Below are 25,507 nucleotides of genomic sequence, written 5' to 3'. Positions count from 1 at the left end.
ATGGTAACTGTAGGATGTGGGACATTTTATGTGAGCAACCAAAACTTGGGTTTGTGCATTCTGGAGGATGATATCGTAAGGTAGTGACTGACAAAATGATCCACTGATCTATGTGTAATCAACTGAAGATGAAAATACTAATTAATTAATACTAATTTGGCATGCAATTGTTTCAACCATTCGCTTAGCAGCAACTTCCTGGAGTCAAGTTGCTTGCCAACCTTACAACAGAGGGAAGGCAGGAAGTACAGAATCAAGAAATAGTCCGGCACATAACCTTTGTTATACTTATTTTTTCATGGATTCAACAATTGTGTTAATATAATAGCTGAGAGGTGAGAGGAGAGGATTGTGTTACCCTTGGAAAGAGCCAAGCTAGCTGTCTCCAGTCCAATACACTGATATGCATTGTTTATTGGCAAACCTCTTCAGCCCTGTCTACACTCATACAGGTCTTTTTTTTAAACAGATGTTTTCCTCTACGTTTTGGCCTCTGGTCCAAACGCAAACAGAGTTATAGATCACTTAAACGGATATCTTTAAAAACGTCACATTTAGTTTTTACCATGCACCAAATATCAAAATGCATAAATACATAAATACATCATTTGCTAACTATATGTTAACAACGCCAAAGGAAAATAAACTCACTGAGCATGCTCAGAATGTTCTTCTCAGGTATTTGAGGAAGCTTTGATCGTTTGACAAGCTTTTTGAGTTGTTTTTGTGTTCTAGCATGAATTTTGATATCTTGTAAAACGAAGGTAATGTGGGTAAAAGTATATTTTAAATGCAGAAGAAAGAAAGGGAAAAAAAAAAGATAGCCAAAGGACCATTCAAGAACACAAATTTGATGAGCGATTATCCAGTTCTGCGACTCCTGCACCGGCCAAACAAATCCCTCCAGCAAGAATGTGTTTTGGCCTCCTCGTACACCTTGGAATAGTTTCAGTGTACATGGGGTAGCTGTTTCATTGCCATGCAACATGTGGCGTTTTTATGGAGCGCCTGACTTAGCACGAGAGGGGATTAAAACATGGAAATGGCAGGTCCCTTGGTACGCCATAAACTGGGGTGGAAACATTTCAAATGCAGATGCACCTGGGATCAACAAACACACAGGGACTTCCCAGGCATCCGTTACACACACAGCTACTTCAGCTACCACCAACGTCCTCAACAATGACGAACAGGTTGTTTTTCTCTCTATAAACCTTTTTTGAGGCAGTGAGAAAATACTGAATACATGGTGCCAGTAGATGTGTAATACATAGAATGATCAATGCAGGACAAATAAATAATGTTCTAAGGAGATCCATCCATTCATCAACTTGGGTGAAGCGTACAGAGAAGAGTGCTGCAGAGGCTGAGTATGGGCCTCCGGAGAGTTGCATCAGTATTTAAATGGCTTTCACTCCTCTGACCTTGCCTCATAACTGCAGGACATTGTCACCAGAGAGATAGAGACAGCGAGAGAATGAGGAGAGGATGGCAAGGCAGAGACGGAGTAAATTAGAGGCAGAGAAAGCGAGGTAAAGAAAGAACTATCGGTAGAGAGGATATAATTATGAGCCAGAGAGACAAACCATGTGTTATACGTGTGTCTGTAGAGAGCAATTAGGTGGCTGACGGACAAAGAAGAAAGTTGTTCTGACTTGAAGTGCAGATTAGGCATCAGTTGAGTCATTTCAGGATGAAATGGGCTCTTAAACCGGTTGACTTCAGATGAGGCTGGGAAAACACCGTGAATGGGCCACGTGTTTGTGTTGGGCAGTGTGTTTTTAACAGAGCCACTCTCACGTCATATATGTGTGCCTCTTAACAAACAAAGTGCAAGACAAACTGTTAACTCGGGTGTCAGTGCAATTTTCGATCAAACTTGATCGGGTTCTCAACTGGCGGCGGCTAAAGTTGGTGCGGATGACATCATGCTCATGTACACACAAATGTGAGAGTAAAATTCTGATTACATCGACATCTACGGCTTGTCAGTTGTATTATTAGAACTGCCAGTCAGTAATGTGTTTCTAAAAGTTCATATTTATTTGCACAGGGCAGAGTGCATTAGTGCATGTTTGTGCTACAGTGCAATTAGCTTACATGTATCTGCATGCACAAATCCACTTTTAAGATCTTGGGGAGCTGTTTGTTGACTTTTTTATATATATTTTATATGTTTATGTCAGACTGGGGTACCAGTGATTACAGATGAAAAAAGAAGAGCGTGAGGGAGGTGTCACCTCTGGTCTACCTCGCTTTCTCTCAGACACACACACACACACAATCATGCACAAATCGCAAGCAATCACTCAAATGCCCCCCGCCCCTACGCGCACACACACCTACTTTCTCTTACGTGTCTGTGGGAAAGGCATACATTTGACCCAGACCACCAATGGGACTACAGTCAGCTCTGACTGACAGCCACATCACTGCAGATTAACCAATCATATTGCAACATTAGCCTGTCACAGAGCTGACAGCTCTGATTTCCATAAAGGAAGCAGCACGTAGATTGTGTATGTGTGTGTGTGTCTGTGGGATCCAAAGTGACCCAGGGCGCGTCTGGCTGCAGAAAACCATAACATGTGCACTCAGGGCCGTGGTAGCCAGGGGCCCTCTCTTTCACACATGCACACACGCACGCACTTGCGCACACACACACACACATTCCTGCCCCCTTCAGCACAGGAAAGCACTGGAGACCCAGGGGTGAACCGCACTGCCATCTCCACCCACCTCTCCAACCAGCATTACATCAGAATTGATTGACCCTTGCACTGAGTTGTGATTCGTAGCTGCAGCATGCAGGGGATTGACAGCCTGGAACTGGCTGTTATTTCAGGTGGTTTTCTCTCTTTCTCTGTCTGTTACTGGAGGCCGATCTCTCTCTCCCGCCACGATAGTGAACGGCTCTTCTTTAGGAAAGGAGTGACACTGCAGGGTGCATGTCATCAATGCCTTCTGCACGTGATAGCTTGTAGCCGAGCAGCCGTGAACAATGTAGCCGCAGACTTCACTGCTAACGTTACACTTGGGCATGTACAGTATGCAGACTCAAACAGATGGAGGGCACAGGAAGATAGCGACAGAGACACTCAGTGAGTGAGTGCTCTGATAGGCTCGGTTGGGGGAAACGGGCGGAGAGGATTGTTGGTCCCCAACGAGGCGAGCTAACTGGGGGAAATTAGGTCAGTGTGTTCCCTCCGACTCCACAACAAGAACAGGCTGTGCATGTGTGCGTGTTTTGCCGGTGCACCTACAGCGCCACACTGCACCGCCACAGTAGCATACTGTGCAAGTCTGTGTGCGTTTGTGTGTGTGTGTCATTGTGTACCGCTGCCTGCCACTCGTTGGCATATGAGTGACTGTGCTACCACAGGTCGGGCCAGATTTGAATCTAGGTGATAATTACTTCCACTTTATTCGCTTCTACAGCTTTAATAACAGGTTAATAGTGTTTGATATTTACCTCTAAAGCTAACTGCTAAACCTGTATTTATTCTGATGCATCACAAGGGTGTAGCTAATCATGACATTATTGCCAGTAACAAAATAGTTCTGAATATGAAAAAAAAAGATGAATAAAAGTTAAGTGACATTTATCCCCAAATGGCCATAGAGTCTTTTGAAATAAAAGCTTTTGGGACAGATGGATTTAGTTCTGCAGTCATTTGGCCTCAGGAGGATGTGGATGCTCTTCTTTTATTCTACCTCCCATCCAGCCTTGTCTTTACTCTGTCACTTTCTCTCTTCATGTCTCCTGATCAGGACAAGTCACACATACTATAATTGATATGAGATTTAGGGGGTATATTTCAATGTAATTAGAATCTTGATAATTGGACTAATTAGATCTAATTGCTATGTGAGAATGACTTTGATTAAAACAGGTTTTTCTCGTCAAAATCATAAAAAGAAAAAAAAAATAGTTGGGTGACATTGGTAAGACACAAAGCTAATTGGCAATAATCAGGGATGAATGAAATTCACACTTTGTATTATGTAACAATCAATAGGAGCAACATGTTTTCCTAAAAACAACAACTGATAGGTGATTGTTATTAAGTAAGTAATTATAAAAAATAAAAATAAATGTTTGTAAAGCTTAAATGCAAGCCAGCAGCAGTAACCTATCTGCAGAGTAAACTTTGTCCGAAAGCTTTAAATTAGCCCTATCGAATTACAACAGCTGTATTGAATCAGGTGCTTTGATTTTGCTCAGTGCTATTCTGTGAGAAAAAAGGTGGTTAAGATTACATTTGTAGACATCAAATAAGATGGAAGGTCGGCAGGAGCCTTGTATGCATGTTCAAACAGATAGCAGGAGCATAGGAACTCAAAAAAACCAGAAGAATCATTCCTGGCTTCTGTTTTTTTTTTATTTGCCCAGAATTGACTTGCCAAGTCAATACCTGCAGAAAAAAGTGCGTTGAGTTGTCTTTGAAATTTTTATTTATGGTTTACGGTTATTATGATTCCACATATCATGCAGTCTTGTATTTATTTTTACGGGGATAGTTGCACTTTTGCGATTCAACCAGGAGCTTTAATTAAAATAATTTTAAAAAGGAACATAATCAATACTCTAACTCCAAAAATGAGAGAAGCTGATCCACTGAAAGAAAAACCTTAAATTAAATACAAATAAAAATATATAGAATGGAGAGACCTAAAACAACCCACAAATATGTACTTCTTATTTGTTTTAAAGCACTATATCACTAACACTAAAGGTGTTAAAAATATTAGAAATTGTGCCAACTTGTATGTGACTGATTGTAATATAATTTGATGAAAATAAACCGTTAGTTGCCTAACAATAGATATATATACTGTATATATACATATAACTTTGTCAGACGGTTCAGTTGCATTCATAGCATAAAGGTCACACAGCTACATACATTATATTTACTCCTCTCCTGCAGTAATTATGGGTACTGTTCCTGCTGTGGAGCTCTGTAAGACACCGGCCGGCTTCATTCTTTATTCTACTTAATAAAGTGTTCCTGACTGTGACGTTCTGGATGCATTATGTTAAATATTTTGTGTGATTCTCAGACTATCCGAAACTGAATCTTACTGCTACTAAGTGTTTGCTTAATAATGCATGAGCATCCAATTTGCCCATTTGTACTGTGACGCCCTATGAAAATTTCAATGAGCTCAATCTCTTGTGGCTCAATAGATGGCAGTAATATCCCTCAATCACTGCAGTGTGAATCCTGATCCCACATGAAGTACATGCATGCGCAGACATTCCTGCGCTCACATACTGTACACAGACAGTCAAGAGATGATGTACACACAACACAAACACACTCCCACACACGTGCACAAACGCATACAAACACAGACACACACAAAGACACAGACAGAGCTGTGCCAGAGGAGATGGAGATGGAGATGACATCATTACGGCAGATAAAAAAATCCGTAAACAATTCCTTTCGTCTGCGTCTCTGTCAGTCCTCAGGTAATGTAGAGAATCCCAGAATAAGTCAAACAGCACAGTGGGAGAGACGGGTGTGGGTATGACTTTGAGACGGCAGTGTCTTTAACTTCACTGTGGAAGCCCAAACTGGCACCGTATCTTTCTAATGTTCTGATTAGGCGAGGGCAAAAAAGCAGCCCTCAGCCCAGAGATACTGTAATGTGTGTGCTTGTAAAGATAAAATCAATAGCAGCAGCACCTTCACAGGGCACCAGGGAACCGCCAGGGCTCCAGCTCAATACAATCCGTACCTATAACTGACGGAAATGTCTCATCTCACGGAGCCCGACGACTGCTCAGAGGTAAAAAGCGGCACTATGAATAATCGTGAAAACCATTTAATTGTGTCCCTTTGTGTGCAGCCTGCCCGGGTTTCTGTGTTCGTTTTGTATTCACTCTCCCTCAAGATAGTCCCTGTGTCGTCATTTGTTGGCAGGATACGCTGGTAATCATTTGAATTCCCCCAGTATGTTCAGAAGATGTCAGGGAGTAGTCTCTGATCTTGTTTAATATGTGACCAGCAGCTATAAATTACCAACTCCCAGAAATGAGGAAACATGGGTACTTTTAAATCTCCAGGGAGAGCTCTCTTTCTGTCTCCCTCACACACAGAGGCTCCCTCTCTCTGCTTTTCTCTCTCTCTCCCTCTCTCTCTCTCTCTCTCTCCCCCCTAGTGTAGTAGTGTGTGTGGTAATCCCCTCCCTTTAATTTACTTGACGTTCAAATAAAAACAAATACCTGTGACTTTTTTGTTGAAATAAGCAATTTCGCTTTTAGCCTATGTTGATGCTTCGTGGGCATACGCAGTGGTGCACCTTGTTGCGTTTAACACGTTTGGCCAAGGTGTTTGAAATGCGTTTCTTCCTGCTTTGTTTATATTTAACACATCCCTGTTTTTCTCATTAAAATCAAATGCTGTGAGCCACGGCAGAGAGGAAAACAAATTTTCCCAAACTTCCTTTGTTGCATTTTGCTGTTCGGAAGAGAAACAAATAAAACCCCATAGTGACGTAACAGGTTTGCTTTGGCTGTGTGTAATATTGTTACAAACCAAATTAGTGTGAATAATAATATTTTTTGGGGTCTCAAAACTGTAAATCACAAAATGAAATTTGATCATATAATAAGATTTTTTTTTTTTGCATTTGAGTCCGTATTAATTCTGGTGAAGAAAAGTAGAGACACGATCCATCATCGACGGTAGAATGACCCTGCATTCTTAAGGAGGTCTCACACAATTCCTTTTTTATGTTCATAAATTAAAATTGAGCGATGCAAGATTAAAGCTACAGCAGACGTAACGCTAAATGTAAAGGATGACACTTGGCTAATGTAACTACATCTATACAGGAGGTGTTGTATCGGCACATTATGTTGTCAGCGTCTGCCTGGTTGATGCCGTGCACATCACTGTGTCTGTGAGGCACAGGAACCCGTTGTCACCCGCTTTTTTCCTCTCTAATATTTTTTTTTCAACGTTCGAATTTTGCCCGACTGAGGCGGGATAATGAGTGGTGAGACTTACTGTAGGGAGAACGTATACTCCTCCATCTCCTCCGTGGAGAGGTTCTCCGTTGAAGGCTGCATCTTCTGTTTGCCTGCCTGGCGAGGCGCTGCGCTGCCGCCGCTCATGCTGGGGCCGCAGCTATTTGTCTTCTTGATTGGCTTCTTCTGTGAGGAGCAGGAATCGGGGAGAACACATGCGGATGTCATTTGTAATCAAAGCAGGAAACAGGCCTCTGGATTTATCTTGGGGGATGCACACGGTGACAGTGACAGTGTGCGCGGCACTTTGGAGCCTCTCCTATATCTCAGCCGCGCCTCAAATTGACACGAGACGTGAACGGCGGCGAAATCGCATACGGCACGCCATCATTCAAGTTGAGTTCATTTGGGAAACGTGCGTACAGTGACGGTGATGTTAAATATGTGATATTTGAGCAGCTGCCGCTGTTTTCTTCCACACAAGTCGTTTACCTTCATCGTCATAAACACAGTCAAATGGAGTTAGGAAGTGAGGCTTTAAATATTTCACCAAGGTACTTGGGAGCAGATATTATTTGTTAAGCCGCCAACATGTTAACGGCTTGCTTTCCCTGGCCCTGTCAGCCCTGCCTGTGTTGCCCTTGGGTGGGCTTAGTGCCTTTCTGCTTGAAGTTGTGAAATACTCACTGATGTATGTTAATGAGATCCACAGTTGGAATAAGCAACCTCTCTCTTTCTTCCGCCCCTGTCTCACCCTGCCTCTCTCCATTTTTTTTGTCTTTTCCTCTCCTCCATCTCTGTCTCTCTCCCTCTCTCTCTCTCTCTCTCTCTGAGATGAACTGGGCCCAGGAAGTAGTAAATGGGCAGGGCCCCATAAAAGCTCCATCCGTTTTCATAGGGCAATCTTTGCCAAAGCAAGCTGGGATTCCAGAGTGATGATCACAATAAAAAGGTGGAAAGGAGCGGGAAAGAAAGCACAGAGAAAAAGATGCAGGAGATATATAAACCACAATGTTCTCCAGTGTCTCCCCACAATAAATTTAATGCAATACCTTAAGAGCAGATTCCGTATATAGCTGGATTCCTGCCCTGTGGGCAAAGTGGTCGCCTGGAGAAAATTCATTTTAATTAGGCCTGCACTGCAGGTTGAAGGGTTGAAATCTGATCCCCTGCGCTCCCAGGCTGGTGCAGGTTGGAGATCACTCCACTTAATCATTAGACAACTGGGTTCCATACCACGACATTTGACAGAGTTAGCAAGGTTTTAAAGGCCAAGAGGAGAAGAAAAAAAAACACGGTCTACAGAGGCTGCGGAGAAATAAAACCTCATATCAACAAACTCATTTATTTAACAGGTCATCAGTGATTAATGGAGGTCTGGAGAGCCTCTTGTACATCAGTGGAGGGAAGTTAGACATATATATATATATATGTATATATATATATATATATACATATATATATATATATATACTGTCTGTGACAGACGGAGGCATGATGTCGTTCATAGGATTCTCACTACCTCAACGATAACATCACAACAACAAAAGGCCGCAGCTGAGGCACAATGGCGGGGCGGACCGGGAGGCAGCAATGCCAGATCAGCAGACAGAGTCATTTTGCAATTACCACTTCAAAGTATGGCAGGTAACATGCAGGCTTTGATTAATTTAGCTTAAATCCTCTGTAGCACAGGAAGAGGCGTGTTTAGAGCAGCTTGGAGAAGAAAAAAGAGAGGCCTGGCTGCCGTTGCTGATTTCACAGAATTTGAGCTGCTTTGGCTTGTCAAGCAGATCAAAACTGTCTTTGAAGGCTGAAAAATACCTGTTAGTGTGAAATGTATTTTGACAAATCTCAGATAATAAGCCGGGGAGGTGTGTGTAGGGGTGCAGAGAGGGAAGGGAAAGGGAAAGCGGAGAGGGAGATCATTACAAGGGAGGGAACACTTCCCCTTGAATCACAACGTTACCTTGTAGTGAGTCCCACCCTCTGCTTTCTCCCTGCATGGATCACTCTTCTCTCCCGTGTTTCCAGAAATGGCTCCAGAGGAGGAATTCTTCCCTGCATCCCAAAAAAAGAAAGAAATAATGTGCAGGGAGTGTGAAAAAGAAAGAAAGGTTCATGTTTGTTTTCCTTTGGAAAGCACATCTGGCAATCATAGTGAGGATCAAGGGTGGTTGAGTGGTACTTATATTACGAAATCCAAATGATTACGGATATACACTTGAATGCTGATGAAATATTTAAAAAATATATAATAATGGAAATGAACAAAAAAAGGCATTCTGAATCATACAAATAATTAAACACAACAAAATAAAAGTAAAAAAAAACACGGTTTCATTACAAAAAAGGTTTAAAATGCAAAAAAAATCTGGTTATTATTAACACTAAAAATAATAATAAGAAGAAGAATACCTATTGTCCTTATTGTTCTACTGTGAGGCAGTTTGTCAGAGGTATCAGGTGTTTTGGTGTTCTGGTGACTCTGATTTGACTCTTTAAGAGAGACGTAGGAGTATTGACTTATAGAGCTCCAACTGCACATCATCTCTGTCTCACACAATCTCAGAGCTGAACCTTCCCAGCCTCAACGCTCTAATGTATGCAATTAGAAATGATGAAAAATCGAAAAATAAATTAAATTTGGTTGTAATACATTTTCCCATTCTTCTCTTCTTTAGAAAATTACTTTTAAAGTATTTTTCATCCTTACCCTCTTTTTCCCCTTCTCTCTCTATCTGTCTCACTCTTTTTTTTTTTGCTGTAATTTAAATGGTAAGCCGCCAGATGTGTGTCTCATGCTTGAAGAGTTGGAGATCTGCATTATTTAGCATATTAACATTCACAGAATTTAAAAAAGGGTTCCTGCATTGCCTGGAGGTTGTAATTAAGTAAACCTTAGCTTGATACATGTAAAAATCTCACGATGTGAAACTTTTTTCCCCCCGATGAACCAGTCACATCTATATGATACATATGGAAACCTCGGCAATGATATTTTTTCTTCTTGCTGCGGGATTAAATTTATCAGTGATAATAACTTAAATATAGGCGACACATCAGAAATCCTTCTGACAGCTTAAATGGCAGGAAGACTCTGCTCACTGCTATTTTTAAGCGAGTCTGAAATCAGATTTCATCCAACCAACACAGATGTAGTTTTTAATTACCACCGCTTTGCTGGTAAACATGTGGAGTGCCTACAGTTATAAGGTAATAAGGTTATATTTGTTCTCGTCAAGGGATAACATAATTAATATTTCTACATTTCCATGACATTACATAACTGTAAACGCACTTTTGTGTCAATATTCTAATAATATTGTCAGTCAAATGTATAATAATAATATCAGTTAAATGTGTTTTTGAACAGGGAGTAGTCATATCTTAATGCCTCAACGAAATACTTTTACACACTCTGAAAGTGCATTGAAAAATTACACAGATGGGAATGTCAGAGACCCTTTGTATCAAATATACGAAATATTTAAATCACAAGCAGAAATAAGCAGAAAGGAGGAAAATACAGTAAATGTGTCATATCTACCTTTTAATCCATCCAAATCAGCTATTGTTTATTTCAGTTGCTGTGCATCGTTTAAACAGATTAACATATCGCTAATATGTGCACTTAGGCAAATATTACATTTCAGCAAAGTATGTGTATGTTGCTGTTTAAACAGTATGACACAAAGCAAAGCCAGCTGCTTTTACGCATACACCCACACACACACATACGCACACATCACAATCTCTATTAGCAACAACAACAGCAACCGTGTACTCACAGAATTGGACTACGGTGGATAAGGATGCTTTCTTTGACTGGAAAACCACACACACACACACACACACACACACACACACACACACACACACACACACACACACACACACACACACACACACACACACTCATTACACAAGGCCCCGCTTGCTAATGCGCAGACGCTGTGGAACCAGAATGAGCGCGGAGGCAGCATCGACAGCTTCGACAGCTAAGGGCTACGTCTGTGAACTCAGAGCGCTGGAGCTGCCACAACTCCAGCCTCTCCGGGCACTCAAGGCCAACAACAAACTCCTTGCTATCCCCCCGTGCTCTGAGCTGTGTTAAGACCAGCAGACATACACACACACACACACACACGCACATATTCATCCAGTGCACTGCATTGACGCACCCACACAGGAAGGCATGCAAACAAAGATATTAATATGTAGACACTTGCATACATGCGCACACATTGTCCAGGCTGGAAATACAAATGAGTGTACCTCACAACTGCATAACTCAGCACACCTCTTTTCTCTCTGGCTTTCACACAAAAACAGGCCGAGGAAAGAGAAAAGCCTGGGGGCCGTAACACTGTCGAGACCCCACCGCTGTGTTACCGGTGAGATGCAACCAGGCTGGGATGGCGGTTCTTGCTCACCTAGGCCCCTAATTGCCTGATGACTGGTCCAAGGTTACAGAGGGATCGGAGGTCACTGACTCACGGATTACCCCTGAGTCCATGTCCGGATCTCGTTGTTGAGGTTGCTACGATACGGCGAGGACTCGGTGTCGCTTCACACAAGTTTATTTTCTTGTAATCCACAGCATCGTAATGGCAATAACAGACGCTCGACGTCTACCGTTACACCGTTTTAAGACTCGTTCACTCTCACTGGTGAAGTCTGTTGCTCTTGAAAGTTGAATTTGTCTTGACCATGTTCACATAGGCCGCCTTCGTCTTTTTTTTTTGGGAACTGGGAATTGTGAGCGTGCTTTTGGAGGAAGACACTGTCACTTTTGGGTGTGTTTGTCCCACATGCTCTGTATTTGCTCCCCACATGCAATCCTTTAGACTTGTTTACCACACCCACTGTGAGGGTTTACATGAGTATCTCTGCAGTCAGGATTCAAAGGCGAAATCCACCCATTTGGAATCCGGACATTGTTGAAATAATCGGCGGGATGCATAGTGCGACTGATTGAGACGGTATGATGTAACGTTGTGGTTTGAAACTCTGATGACTGGGACCGGCCCGGAGGGGAGCACATCCTGAATGTGCAGGGCAGCGCTCCAAAGAGGACATTAGATGAGGAATCCTGGAAAAAGGCTGGGGAATGAAGCAGCAATGCAGTTAAGGCAGAATCCTCGGCGTGCTCGTAGTTATCCACGAGGAGCGATCATGAAACAAGGAGCTAATCTAATTAGTCATCTGGGTTCGAACAAACCCAATGTAACTGGATCACTCAGTTAATGTGAAAGGTCACTTAACCCTGTGCGCCTCTGGCTTATCGCTACGTTAAAACACCAAATACGCTCCATTATGCTTCAAGTCTAATGAGGTAAATCAGGATTGTTGTCATCCAATGACACATTATTCAGAAAGACAAAATGTCGATGCAAACACAACAGCACTGAAGCAGGAAAGGAATCTTCCGATTTCCTGATCAAAACTTGTCATTTTTTAAAGTCTTGGATTGGGATGTCAGGTTTTCTTCTGTAATAGACACCTCACCACACACAGATTTTTCAACAGGGATTAATTAATTTAAGGCCTCAGGAATATAAACTTCCAGTCTCACTGTCAAGCTCTGCTGTGTGGACGTTATCGCAGTGACAAGAGGTCTCCAAATACTTGTCCCGATTCTGAGACAAACTGGGTAATGAGGAAAATCCAGGCGTCACACGCGCAGAGAAAGCGCTCTCCACACAGCACACACCAAGAACAGAGAGGCATGAAATGGGAAGGAAATGTCTGAAACTCCCAGACTTGACACAGGATAGAGGAAGGGGATAATTTGTTCTTCTCCTCCTCGCTGAATTGGATTTCCATTTTTTTGGCTAGGTTAAAGTTGTCCGTCCGATCGCTCCCTTCCACCTTGACGTAATTTCGCCATCTGAAGGCCATAATTCGCTCCAGAGGTAATGCAAAATGAACAGATCTGTATGCAAATGAGGCGCAGACGTCAGGTCGGCTTAGGGATTGGCGTGGATGAGGTGTTGTGCAGGACACCTTTTGATCCGTTATTTCACTTACGGATCGGGTTCACTTCCCAAGCAACCTTCTCAGCGAGCTGCGAGAATGTGTGTGCGTGCTGAAGTTCGTGTCTGCGTGTGAGCCAAAGTACACAGCCGTGGTTGTTGAAGAGACCTGGTACCTTTTGCCTTGTCTGGCAGAACATAAATCTCCCATAGTGAGTGCCTCCCTCTCCTCTCTTTCTCTCTCTTTCTTTCCTTTCTCCCTCTCTCTCTCTCCCTCCCTTTTTCCCTGGAAAAGCAGTCAGTTCGTTGGGGACACTTCCCTTGTGGGCGTTAGGATCTCTGTGGGGGGTCACAGGTCAGTAGGCGGAGGAAGCGACAAGCTGTGAAATGTAAAAGACCAATTTCTTCCACATGTTTCAGTGCTGGGAGAACACTGCCAAGCTGTCAGCCGGCATCACGTTTAAAATGGGCCAGGGTGCTACCCAGCAGACCTGTCACAACTCATTTGTAATTAAAAAGCCTGTGTGATGTTTAAAGCAGAGCACCCCAGAAACTTTTGAGGACTGTTAAATAAAGATGAGCTGTGCGTGCAAAAAAAAAAGAAAAAAGAAAAGGAAAAAAAAGGGGGATGTATTAATAACAAAGAAGCTGTAGCCAGTTGCCTTTGTAGTAGATCAATACCAAATGAGTCTGGACTTGATTCCTGGCAAAGGCCAGGATGTTGGATTACTTAGGTGGGAAACAAGAATAGTTTGTTTTTGAAAATGAGGAAGTGGACTCATTGCTATTAACAGAGGTCGTTAGTCACCTCTAGATGTGGTTACAATTGTGCTATGACCTTACCCGGAACACCAGATAAGATGGGCAACCACATCAGTGCATCTGATGGACACATGTATGCACTTTCAGGATCATATCAGGCGTATGGAAAGAAAAGCAAAGTAGTGCCAGTCCATCACAGACATAAAACATGCAAACATAATCATATTCACACCTTGGAATGTACGTCTCAAATAGACCTAACCTGCAGATCTTCGGACTGCAAGAAGAAACCACAGCACGAAGAAACCACAGCACCCAGAGGAAAACGGTACAAACGAGGAAGGAACATGCGAGCTTCACACAGAAAGACCGTTCTGGCTGAGAAGCAGCTCGAACCACCGAGCCAAGAAGCAGTCGCTGCAGCAGTTCCTCTGCTGTCTCAAATCATTTCATGATGGATAATGGCACTTAGAGATTAGAAGGCTGTATTTGTGCATTATCATATTCAAAAAGTAGTCTGTGAAAGCCAGAACATCTACGTTTATGTAATGATAGAGTAATACAACAACATGTGTCTGCCAGGTCAAAATGCTTTCTTTAGTTTCGCTAAATTAGACGATAAATGGATACAAATAATGATGTCCAGTGTAAATGTAAGACTCAGTTACTGCTAATATTTCTATAATGTACTGTTCTAACATTTAACTGTTTAGAAAAGTTTAAAGTAATATCCACCGCTCATTGACAAAACCTTTTTCAGTAATTGCTTGGGAACAGCACTTAAGTTATGTGTGGCACCAAATATGTATTTATTCATAATTTTTTTTCTTTTCAACAATAAAAGAAACACAGGAAACTTCAAATTAAATTGGAAGATGCTGTCTGTCAGCTTTATTAATTTATATAATGCTTCCCATGTCATCCTGCCAAGGAGGGTTTGTTTACTTATTTAATGTTGGTGGTTATATTATCAAAAGGCTTCATCAGTACATTTCACTTAACCCGCACTAATGTGACAGTGTATCTGTTGGATGTTTGCACAGAATATAGCTAAGGAAGCCACCTTTGTTTGATTTAACTTCTGTCAGTGAAACTTGGCCCACTATCTCCATACCCAACCCTACCCTCGAGCACATTCACCTCACTGGAGAACTGCTGTAAGTGAGGCCTGCCATTCTTCTCATCCCAGTGCTTGTGACATTAGGGTGACATTTTCTCCCCACTGTGGCATAGTCGGGGGTTTTAACATCGGACCCCTACCTGGCAGAGATGAGGAAGAGCAAGCGGAATCAGCTGACAGGTGGAGAGGAGACCCCCGGTGAGAATGCCCCACAGCGGGCTCGCCTGCCCTGCTACTGGGGCCCGCGTGCGGCTGCTGTTGAGGGTATAACTGGGACTGGGGATGAATGGGCTGAGGAGTGAGCCGGGCCTGGGATGGGGGCTGGAGTGGCAGTTGGCATTGCAGTTGGTCATGATGGACCTCAGGTTGGGACATGACAGAGGGGTTTGGTGGGGGTATTGACAGGGTGATGCAGCGCTCTGGTCCTCCAGACGTTCCAGAAGGGAGCCTCTTTACCTGAAACACCATAAACAAAAGGGCGGTCTTTCCGTGTTTGACGTCTCAGTGATCAGTGAACAATATAATAAAATTGGAACCTCATCAGCAGTCATGTTCCTTACATTCCATTGCATCACCATTGTTTTGGGGGAAAACAGCATGTGTGTGTAATTACACTACAGGTGTTCGTGATCAAACTGCAGACGTAGCTAACTATTAGCGTTTGTCATAGTGGGCCATATTGGTATAACAATGTAATTAAGACCATACATGTGACTAGTACGAATATTGCACATCCTATGCAAAGATGTACAAAAATATCTCTATTTTCATCCCTCGGAAATGAAAGCAGTGATGATAATGCAGTAATACAAACAACATGTCACAGTCGAAGGGACAAATAAAGAGACCAAACCAGAGAGCTTTGTTCTGGCTTTTAATTAAATTAAGATGTTTACTAATCTAATCAATGCATCAGTTAAATGCATCCGGAATTGCTGGGTGAAGATGTGGTTCTTGTTTGTTCTCTGGGGCCAATTTCCAACTGCTTTTATCGTAGAAAACCCCCAAATTCATCCCCCATCTACCCAGATCCACCAACCTGCCTCCCAAATAATAGGGGATGATCCGAGTGGGGCGTAAACACACACACAAGCATATTATATACCATCACTCATACCTGTACACATGTACATGTTTTCGTTCATAACATGAACGAAAACAACAGTTACACGCATGCACATGTCTCCTCATCGCACACACATACCTGAAAGTACAGGTTGCACAGCCAGTGGTCTAGATCAGAGGAGACGACGGCTTCAATCTTTTTAAACTGGTCCAGTTGTGGGTTCGGCTCCCCCCTGAGCAGAGGAGTTTTGAACCTGGGTCAATGACACAGAACCGGTAATTGTCATTGTGCAAAAAGATGGATGATGGGCTAGATTTTGTTTAATTAGGGACTGAAAAATAACTATAATTTCATGTCACTCCATGTGATGTTTTGCTGAGGGGCATAACAGTTTAGGTATATATATATATATATATATATATATATATATATATATATATATATATATGCTCTTCAAAACACAAACTCCTTGAGGTCCAGCAGCTAACTTTGATCTGCCACTGACGCACCTGCCGTGGACAAGGCCGAGGCTTGGTCCGCAAACAGGAAAGGCCCCCCAAGCCAGCACAGAGCTGACGTGGCTGCTGTCTCCTGGTAGTGCGATCAGTTGGAAGACCAGGACCATGGAGGGCACGACCTCACAGGCTGCAGGTAGGATCTGCAGACATAGGAAGAGACACAAAGTTGCTCACAATTCCACCCAGTGGAACACACATGCCTGCGGGCTCACACACTAACTTATGCACACATATGCAGACACATCGACACAGCATATACAGTACTACAGGACTAAGCATGCATGGACTTGCTCACAACCACAATGACAAACAGACACATGGAAGGTAACAAACAGAACAGGAGCCCTCAGGGAGGTACTTAATCTACATCCTAGACTTGAATCCTCTTTTAACTTTTTTCCGGTTTCTTTTTGGAGCCTTCTTAACTGTCATTCTTACCCGTCCAACTCAGCAAATTGCCTAAAAGGAGATGTTGGAATGATAAAGACTGTCAGCATCAAACACAGGGTGGAGGAGAAGTTGAAATTGCCGTTGTAGTCTATGAGCTGACAGTTACTGAAGATCCGACGCAGTGAGGCCACCATCAATCAAACCAATGATATTAAGGGTATCTTGCATGAGGCAAAAAGTGTTAGCAGTTAGCAGTCGATGGCAAACATTCTTATTTACCCAGAGAACGGTGGGTTTGCTTAAAAAATGAACTGACAGTGAGGTGTGTGCCACTTCATCCATCACTGGGGAGAAATATTTTATCCCTTTATTAGTTATAATGGGAAACGCGGGGGACTTGTTTTAACACATAAATCATGTGTATCCCTCCCACCCCCCCAGATAATCTGCTTTTGGTATGCACCTGTGAAATGATGGGTAGTAGTGTCTGACTCAGGACACAAATTTATGGCATAATATCACGGATTATGGATATTGAGGATATTTCCTATTATTCATTTGCAGTAAGAAATATGACCTGCATGAATAGTAATTTGTGTGCATGTGCAAGTGCATCTGTGTGAAGGAGACATGTACTTGTTTGCATATATGTGTATGTGGGAAGTGTTGCTGTGAGGTTTGTGAGACTGGATGATGTGCTTCAGAGGTTTTTTTTCACTTCCTGTGTTAGCTAGTGGAGCTACTCAAACCATTAGAAGTAATTCAAAATGGACTGATGTTTTGTCATTTGTAAAAAGGGTACATGTCTCCACAAAAGAAAGGAGGAAATATTATTATCGTGCAAGATAATTCAGTTCTTTGTCAAATAACTAAACCTCCTTCCTCAATGAACACAACATAGGACAACATATGTTAATACAATATATATATATATATATATATATATATATATATATATATATATATATATATATATATATAAATAAAGGATATCCATAACACTACCTTTGACCTTTCATCATTTTTTCAATGTTCTTCCTCAGTCCTTCTTCTTCCCCCTTTAACATTAAAATGTGGAATCTTGTGCACATTTCCATTTGGTGCACAAATACCGTGGGCCCGACTCCTCTTGTGTGCTCCCACTTGCCAACAAATCCAAGACATCTCCAACTGAACTGCACTGTTTCTGTCTAAATCCAAACCCAGACGCACAAAGCAAAGGGTGATTGAAAAAAAAAAGGAGAGAGAGGGAGGAAAGGAAAATAAGCTCCTGGCTTCCCCTTACCATCACTAATTCCTCATTTCCTCTTAGAAGGCACTGCAAGCACTCCTAAAATCGCACGCTACAGTGTGGGCAAGAGGAGAGAGAGAGAGAGAGAGAGAAAACATCCAAGCCAATCCTGATAGTGGTGGAAACGCTGATCAGATTTGTCTGAGACTATCAATGGGGACAACAACAACAGGTTTGTCTATAAAGCACAGCCGAGCGTTTGGGGAGGAGAGGAGGTAAGGAAGAGTGACACGAGGCATTTACCATGGCGTACTTAAACCTTTTTTACCTCTGAATCAGATCCCAGGTCCACATTCAGTTCATGCCAGTTTTTACCCCGTCCTTTATGTTTGATGGGAGCTGAAGACAATATTATCAGGATGCTCTCACTCAGTGAATACGCCCACTAGCACATTGGCAGTGTCCACATGTGCTAAATGCTCCAGCTAAGGCCTTTAGAGTTGCCATCAGAACACTGAAGAAGCCCTTTCTGAGCCTGTATGAAACTATATGGAATCAGGGGGGACACTGGATTTAGTGGCTTATGTTTTGAGGTTTCTGTTGTGATTCTTACGTACTGTGCACACATCATCAATGAATAAACATAAACCGGGATCTCTAATCCACTGGTCAATATCAACCATCCGAAACGAGTATGTAGGTTTTAAGATTAGTACAGCCTCTATAGAGGATGTGTTCCCTCATATCAAGAGGTTTAAGAAAGTGGTTGTGAAATGTGCATTGATTTCATCTAACGTAATCTGCTGTGTTGTTTCATCAAAAGAGCAAACTGTGAAAACATGTTTAGTCTTTGACCATGCAGTGGAAATGGAAGTTGAGATTTTTAATATTAATTTTAGTCAATACTGCCTAACTTTTCCATTTCTTCTTTTATCCAGCTCAACTCCGTCAGAGACGCTCAAATGCATGCAGAAAAGAAAACTAAATTTTTCATTGCATTTGTACATTTTCATTCCAATAAAACATTACTTCCTTATATAAATGAATAATTGATCCTGGGTTTGATTTACATGCATGGATTAAATGTCATGTTTGAAAAGTTGTTGTTTTATTCATACAGAGATCCCCGGAGAAAAACCCAGAGGCTGTGTGTGGCATATTTTCATATGCCGTCTTTTACAGCAATATAACTTCTCATAACCCTTTCAATCTTCACTGCAACTGATGAAACCAAGCGAAACAGAAAGAGGAATTTGGAATTACTGTGGTAAATACAAAAACTAAAAACGCAGTATGGCCAGTTCTGTCATATTAGCAAAGCATGTTCTATTCTTTGCTTTTATCTGAGGGGACTGTTGGTTTTTAAGATTGCGTTTTGCAATTTTTTTTTCATTGAATTTCACATCAAAGGCTTCGTCCATGTCATTGGAATTTAGTGTGATTTAATTCAGGTTCCCTTAATGTCAAAATTGCTTTTAGATAAGAGATGTTTTATATTTATTCTAATATTTCGCTGGAAATAAAAATAAATATTCCAAGAAGCTTCCCTACACATCGCATGAATTAAGGGATTCTTATTAAATTAAATGCACAGTCACAAATCACAGCCTGATTCTGTCCTTTCCTCGTTAAATAAAAACACATTAGTGTCAATAGAGGGACTCTTGCAGAGCCATGTTCTCTTTCAAATCTGCAACCCTAATTGGGAATGTCAATACTGGCCACAAACCAAACATTTGGACTTCATAATAAATGTTAGTTTTTTTTATAGAATTATCCCATTTAGGTTTTGCCAAACTTCAACATTTAATCAACGCTAAACACAAACTGAAGTCATGACTCATGATAAATTTATGTTAAATGTTCAATGAATCTATCTCAATTTAATTGTTACAATTTTTGATGTCTTGTGGACTGTATTTTTTGAAAAGGCTTTCTGATTCATGCTTTGCTTTTGTCCAGCATGTCCTCACCATGAATAGGCTCTGGTTAAGTTGCAGGTCAGTGTCCCAGAAGCGCCCCCGATACTCGACCGGCTCGGTGGACCCCGCCCACTGTTGCTGCTCTTTCTTGCTGCACCAGGCCAGAGCCGGGCCCCCGAGACGGCGGTGAAGGGCCACACTGACAGTGTAGAGGCCCCTTGGCAGCTTGTCTCTGGTGGCTCTTAGGCAGCACACACACACCTCCACAGGCTGTGGGCTTGTGCTCTGGGTCACCTATAACACACAAAGTGCAGAACATACGATTTTACTACAGTATCTCATCAATTACATTTTATTTCTCGCATCAACTGAGTTTATTAGTGGACAGTTGGACTGATGGGTCGGCACATTTGTCATCTCACTGGAGTGAATTTATGAATGACAGACACATATGTACAGATGATTAATAGTAGAACTGTAAATCTACTGGACATGTTTCTCTTTAAACAAACAAACCAATATTAAACCTAAATATATTTACTAATTAAACATTTTTATTTTGTTAGTGCAGAAGTAAAACGGTTATATTATCTCGCACAACATCCACAAAACTCTACAATTATACCCAATATTAGAGCTTGACAGAGACACATACACACTGAAAACAGTAAGACCATAAATCTGTTTACTGGTAACAAGGTTGCAATTGATACTCAGTTGTATCAAGCTAAAAGCCGGTTTGTCTGTTTGTTGTTGGACTTTACAACTAAATCATCAACTAGTGTGTCACACACTTGTTAAACACTTGTCTTTCGTCAACCTGCCTCTAAAACAAACAATTTGTTGACAGTGTGAAGTTTCCATATTGACCACCGTTGTAAATGCTTTCAACAGACATGTATGTATCTAAGCTAATCTACATGTGTAACTACTGTTTGAAGTGCTATGTAAATACAGTGTATTAGATACTTATCACTTGCCCTGTTTTTACAACACCTCCTCATTCATACATACAAGTTATTTAAACACATATAGCATTGTTCTTGTCGGTAAATGGAAACTAATGTTCCTTCTCCTAAATTGTGTCATATTTACTTCAGCTGTTTAGGATAGACCTTCACTTTGTAAAGACATTTTAGTTGTTCATTTTATGTAATTTCATATTCATTATTGAGGTTGTAGTTTGCAGTGGTGTTGTACTGACTGCATTACATTAAGAGGTGTTTCTAATTGTGTCGTTTTCCTTATAAACATGAGGGCGGCAGAATATTAGTAACAGCCACTAACTGTAACCTCAAAGCCAAACGTATATTTGAATTAACATATCCATGACAGTGCCAAAATAAACAAACTTTATGGGCATTGTAAAAGTAAACTTTATGGCTGAACACTTGTATTTGATCATACTATATTTTCCAGGTGTACATTACACAGGTAGTATATGTAACACCTAATAAAGTTGCCACTAAGTGTATATTTGTAAGGACACTGGCTCCCTCAACAAAAAGCCAATGGTATATATTTATTGGATTATGTATTATTGAAGAAAATAAGCTCTGTGGCAAATTATTATTATCATATTTTTTACACGTCTTGTTCAGTGAGATAACACCACTTGTATGATCTGTGAAGCAATGGTCACGAGTAAAAAAATAAAATTAGGCTATAAAAGAACAACCCCACAATTGCATGACTTCCCGTCACCACCACTAAGCTAAAGGCAGACTAGTGCTCAGCGTGATGACGTTGACTCCTCTTTTTTAAGACACGCCAAAGCTCAAGAATTCAAAAGTGGGGGATTCACTAAATCATTTTATGTTTTAGAACAAATTGTTAAAAATCTCCTTGTATTGAGATCTTAATTCAGGCATCTAACAAAAAAATCATTTAAAGTCCCGGAGGTGCAAACATGCTCATTCATTTCAAGGCTTTAGGACTCATTCCTGCACTACTCTATTGACCAAGACACAAGTTGCATGTAATTTGGCAAAGGAGTGAAGTGAGAGAAAGATCATGACCCTATATCATGACCTTGCTGCATGCAGGCCTCGACACAAAATGACAAATAGAAAATGCACATCTAAAGATAAGACAGCATGGCCAAAAGAAGACAGTTTTTCCGTCACTAACTTTGCTCGAAATGATATGTATGACGTAATTCACAATTTTTTGGGGGAGTCATCTTTTTTTTTTTCAGGTATGTTTCCTGAAAAACAGAAGTGGTTTAGTTCAACTGCAGTCGAGCAGTCATATATGTAAGATATGGCCAGTGCAGCTGCAGGCCTCCATCTGGTGATCTCCATTCAACCGTTTAGGGGCTAAGTGCCTTGCTTCAAGGGCACATCAGCATTCCTTGTTATCGAAAGTTGAGAGTGGTATTTATTTCCCGTGGCCACACTGCCCATTCAGATGAAGGTTTCAGAACGCCAACCTTCTGGTAGCACGCTCATCCGACTAACCTTCAGGCTAAATCAGCCCACTTGTTGTTTATTTGCTTGTTTGTTTTGGTGACATGTGCCTCTTTTTTAGGGCTTAGTATGAGTAATAGGGTAAGCTGGTGAGACAGTTTTTATTTTATCTTTTTATTTTTTATGAAACATAATCGTAGAACAATAGAAATACACATTCAATCTTTTGTCCCCTATGGCATCTGTTGAACAGCACTGAATGGAAAGTCAATCTGGCTTAAACAGAGCCGCTTGGTCTTCATCAACATTTATATGTTTTTAAACTTCACTGGCCATGTTGGTTTGTCCGTTTCTTGGCTGGTTGGACATTTTGTCCATCCATTGCTATGTTACTGTAGATGGACATTAATGTTCCCCAGAATGTGATTCCTTCTGATTATTGCTTCACCTTGATTCCACCGCTTTCATCAAACCCAAAAGTTCCCAAATATAAAAAAATCATATAATCAGATTGCTATCCTGACCAAAGCTTTACGAACCTTCCCTTTCGTCTCCTATCCCATCTATCCAAGCTTAACTTTTTGTATCCAATCCTAACCTGTCCCACCGTATTCTATTGTAAACCATCCCATCCTATTCCATACTGCCCAATCCTACCCATTACCCCATATCATCCTGTCCTTTCTTTTCCCATCCTATTTTGTCCAATCCCATCACATCCCACCCTATCACATCTTTTCCCAACCTATCCTATCCATTCCATCCAATCACATCTTGTCCTATCCAATCCTATTCCATCCCACCTTTTTCCTATCCTGTTACATTATATCCCCTCCTATTCAATTATATCCTATGTTATCCTGCCCTATCCCTTCCTTTCTTAAATGCCAGCATTTCTTTTTCTCTAATCACCTAAGTTGCTTCTCTTAATGCCTGTTCAGTTTCAACTTAATGCGCATTCATTTTATGTACTCAAATTTACACCGTGTTGACCAACTCCCTAGGGCTAGTTTTGAGTGTCTGGCAATTAAAGCCCTCAATTCCAATCAATGATATGGTAGCACTCAAGGCTACATTTGTACACACACACACACACACACACACACACACTCTCTCACACTCTCTCACACACACACACACACACACACACACACACACACACACACTCATACTGTTTTACAGTATATTGTGTGCAATGTTGTCACCAAAAAACGGAGACTATCCCTTTCCTTTTCCGCACGCTTCACATAATAACCTAACACCGGCTGGCTGTGCCCATTGCTCTGCTAGTCTGTGAAGGGGGGCAGAGGGGGAAGGTGTGTGCTGAGCCCTGCAGTAATGCCCCTCAATCTCCCCACTGTGCGCATCTTTGCATACCAAAACAACAAAAACAATTTAGGCAGAAGTGAAATTAGTATAATTGGTGGCAAAGCGGTTTAGCCCACACATCTCACATTTGGGGGGAGGTGATGGAGGCCTCCAAGCCCCCACACTGGAAAGAGATGTATGCATGAGGACTGGAAAGGGAAGAGGAGGAAGATGAGAAAGGACAAGAATAAGCAAAATAAAAAATGGAGAAAAAAAAACAATAACACCGCACCGGTGTCAAATTTTCACTATGTATGTTTTTATGAGGTATTGTTATTATCTGGCCCACATGCATGCACGGGCGACGTAAGCGACAGCAAGGCGAAGGTAAAAGGTGAAGTGAGCCAATTTTCCATATCAGAGGAGGTTTGCCCCAAGCCTGAGTTGTGCCTAAAGTGCCATAACATTACAGCACTCCTACAGATGAGATCAAAGGCTCTAGCAAGGGATCCTCCGTGGTTTTGCTGGCAAGCAGCCGTCCTTTCGCTGAAATATCTTTTCAGGGCTTTCCACACATTGACTGATCACACAAAATGCACTCTTAATAGAGACAGGAAATGCCACATACAAAAACTTCCTTTCTTTCTAAGTATGGGCTAATATTCAGAGATTAAGCTTTCTCGTTAATTATTTTCATTTTAATTAGTAAATCTTAATTAACAATGAACATTTACCCTTAAAATTTTTTGGCTTCGGAATGAAGGAGGGGGGTGAAGAAAGGAGAGAATAAATATGACAATCTTTTTGGGACCTCCGGGCAGGATTACTGATGCAGGCTGCCTTAGTTATTAAACACGTTCTAAATTAAATGCCTCCATGAATTTTGCACAGAAATATATTTTCATAGTTTTGCATGCCAAATGTGACATTTTATATTTCAGATTCATCTCGCTGCAGTAATTTTAGGGAAATGTCATATAAACAAAGATTTTGTCATTTACCAAAGGAAATTACTATGCGTGGCAGGTTTGGCCATTTCTTTCTCTCTCTCTCTCTCTTTCTCTCTTCCCCTCTCCCTCTTTGCCCCCTATTCTGCCTGTGCCGGTTGTTTCAAGTCAGCAAGCCATAAAAAATCTTTATCTCAGTGAAACACAGCAATTTGGGAGATAATCGAATGGTGACTGGGGGGCACAAACGCCAGTCTGAGGAATTATACCACAATCTCCCCTGCATTTACAACCTTCCTCAAAGCCAGTTGTCACCCTGGAAGGAAAGCCCCCGACTGAAGATTCATTACATCTTTAAGCCAGCACGGTGGCATGGCAGCCTCATCCCCAGATGCAACACAACAGCGCACTCCTCCCACAGCTGGTGATGCTACCGCTAAAGCTGCAGCTTCCTTCTCTCTTTCCCACTTGGTTCTCTGTTCTCTCCTCTCCCTCTGTTCCCCTTTTTCATCTCCAAAGACTCCTCTTTCCTCCTACTTAGATTCCTAAAACCACAGACAACATCCATACAAAGCAGGCAGGAGAGAGAAAAAAAAAGATCTTTGTATACTGTATAAAAATAAGGTGGCTGAATAGTTAGCATCTGTATGGTGCCTGCATGTGAATGTGTCTTTGTGTGGGTATGTGCACATGCACTACCCATTAGTGTACTGAATAGAGTGCAGGGATATAAAAAAAAAGAAAATATGCGGTATTATTTCCCCATTCATCACATGATTTCACATAATTACATCATTGTTTTTGAACAAACAACCCTGCATGTATTTTAGGATTTGTAAACACTTTGGGATCGATATGTTCCTCTTGTGTCTCCT

General features: G+C 41.5%; 1 protein-coding gene across 1 annotated transcript in view; it reads right to left on the bottom strand.

Moving 5' to 3' along the window:
- ofcc1 (orofacial cleft 1 candidate 1) overlaps positions 1-25,507 on the bottom strand; it is a gene marked incomplete at both ends in the record, with an annotated part of 89,511 nt that overhangs the window by 34,138 nt on the left and 29,866 nt on the right. The window contains 6 exons of the mRNA XM_079234278.1: positions 7,023-7,168; positions 8,952-9,043; positions 14,983-15,298; positions 16,047-16,161; positions 16,418-16,566; positions 20,021-20,263. Coding sequence (XP_079090404.1) covers positions 7,023-7,168; positions 8,952-9,043; positions 14,983-15,298; positions 16,047-16,161; positions 16,418-16,566; positions 20,021-20,263 — 1,061 coding nt within the window. The remainder of the gene's footprint in view (positions 1-7,022; positions 7,169-8,951; positions 9,044-14,982; positions 15,299-16,046; positions 16,162-16,417; positions 16,567-20,020; positions 20,264-25,507) is intronic.

The sequence above is a fragment of the Taurulus bubalis genome (assembly GCF_910589615.1).
Source record: "Taurulus bubalis genome assembly, chromosome: 18".
Classification (NCBI taxonomy): domain Eukaryota; kingdom Metazoa; phylum Chordata; class Actinopteri; order Perciformes; family Cottidae; genus Taurulus; species Taurulus bubalis.
Note: the sequence above shows the minus strand (reverse complement) of the source record. Positions and strands in the feature narration are given on the sequence as shown.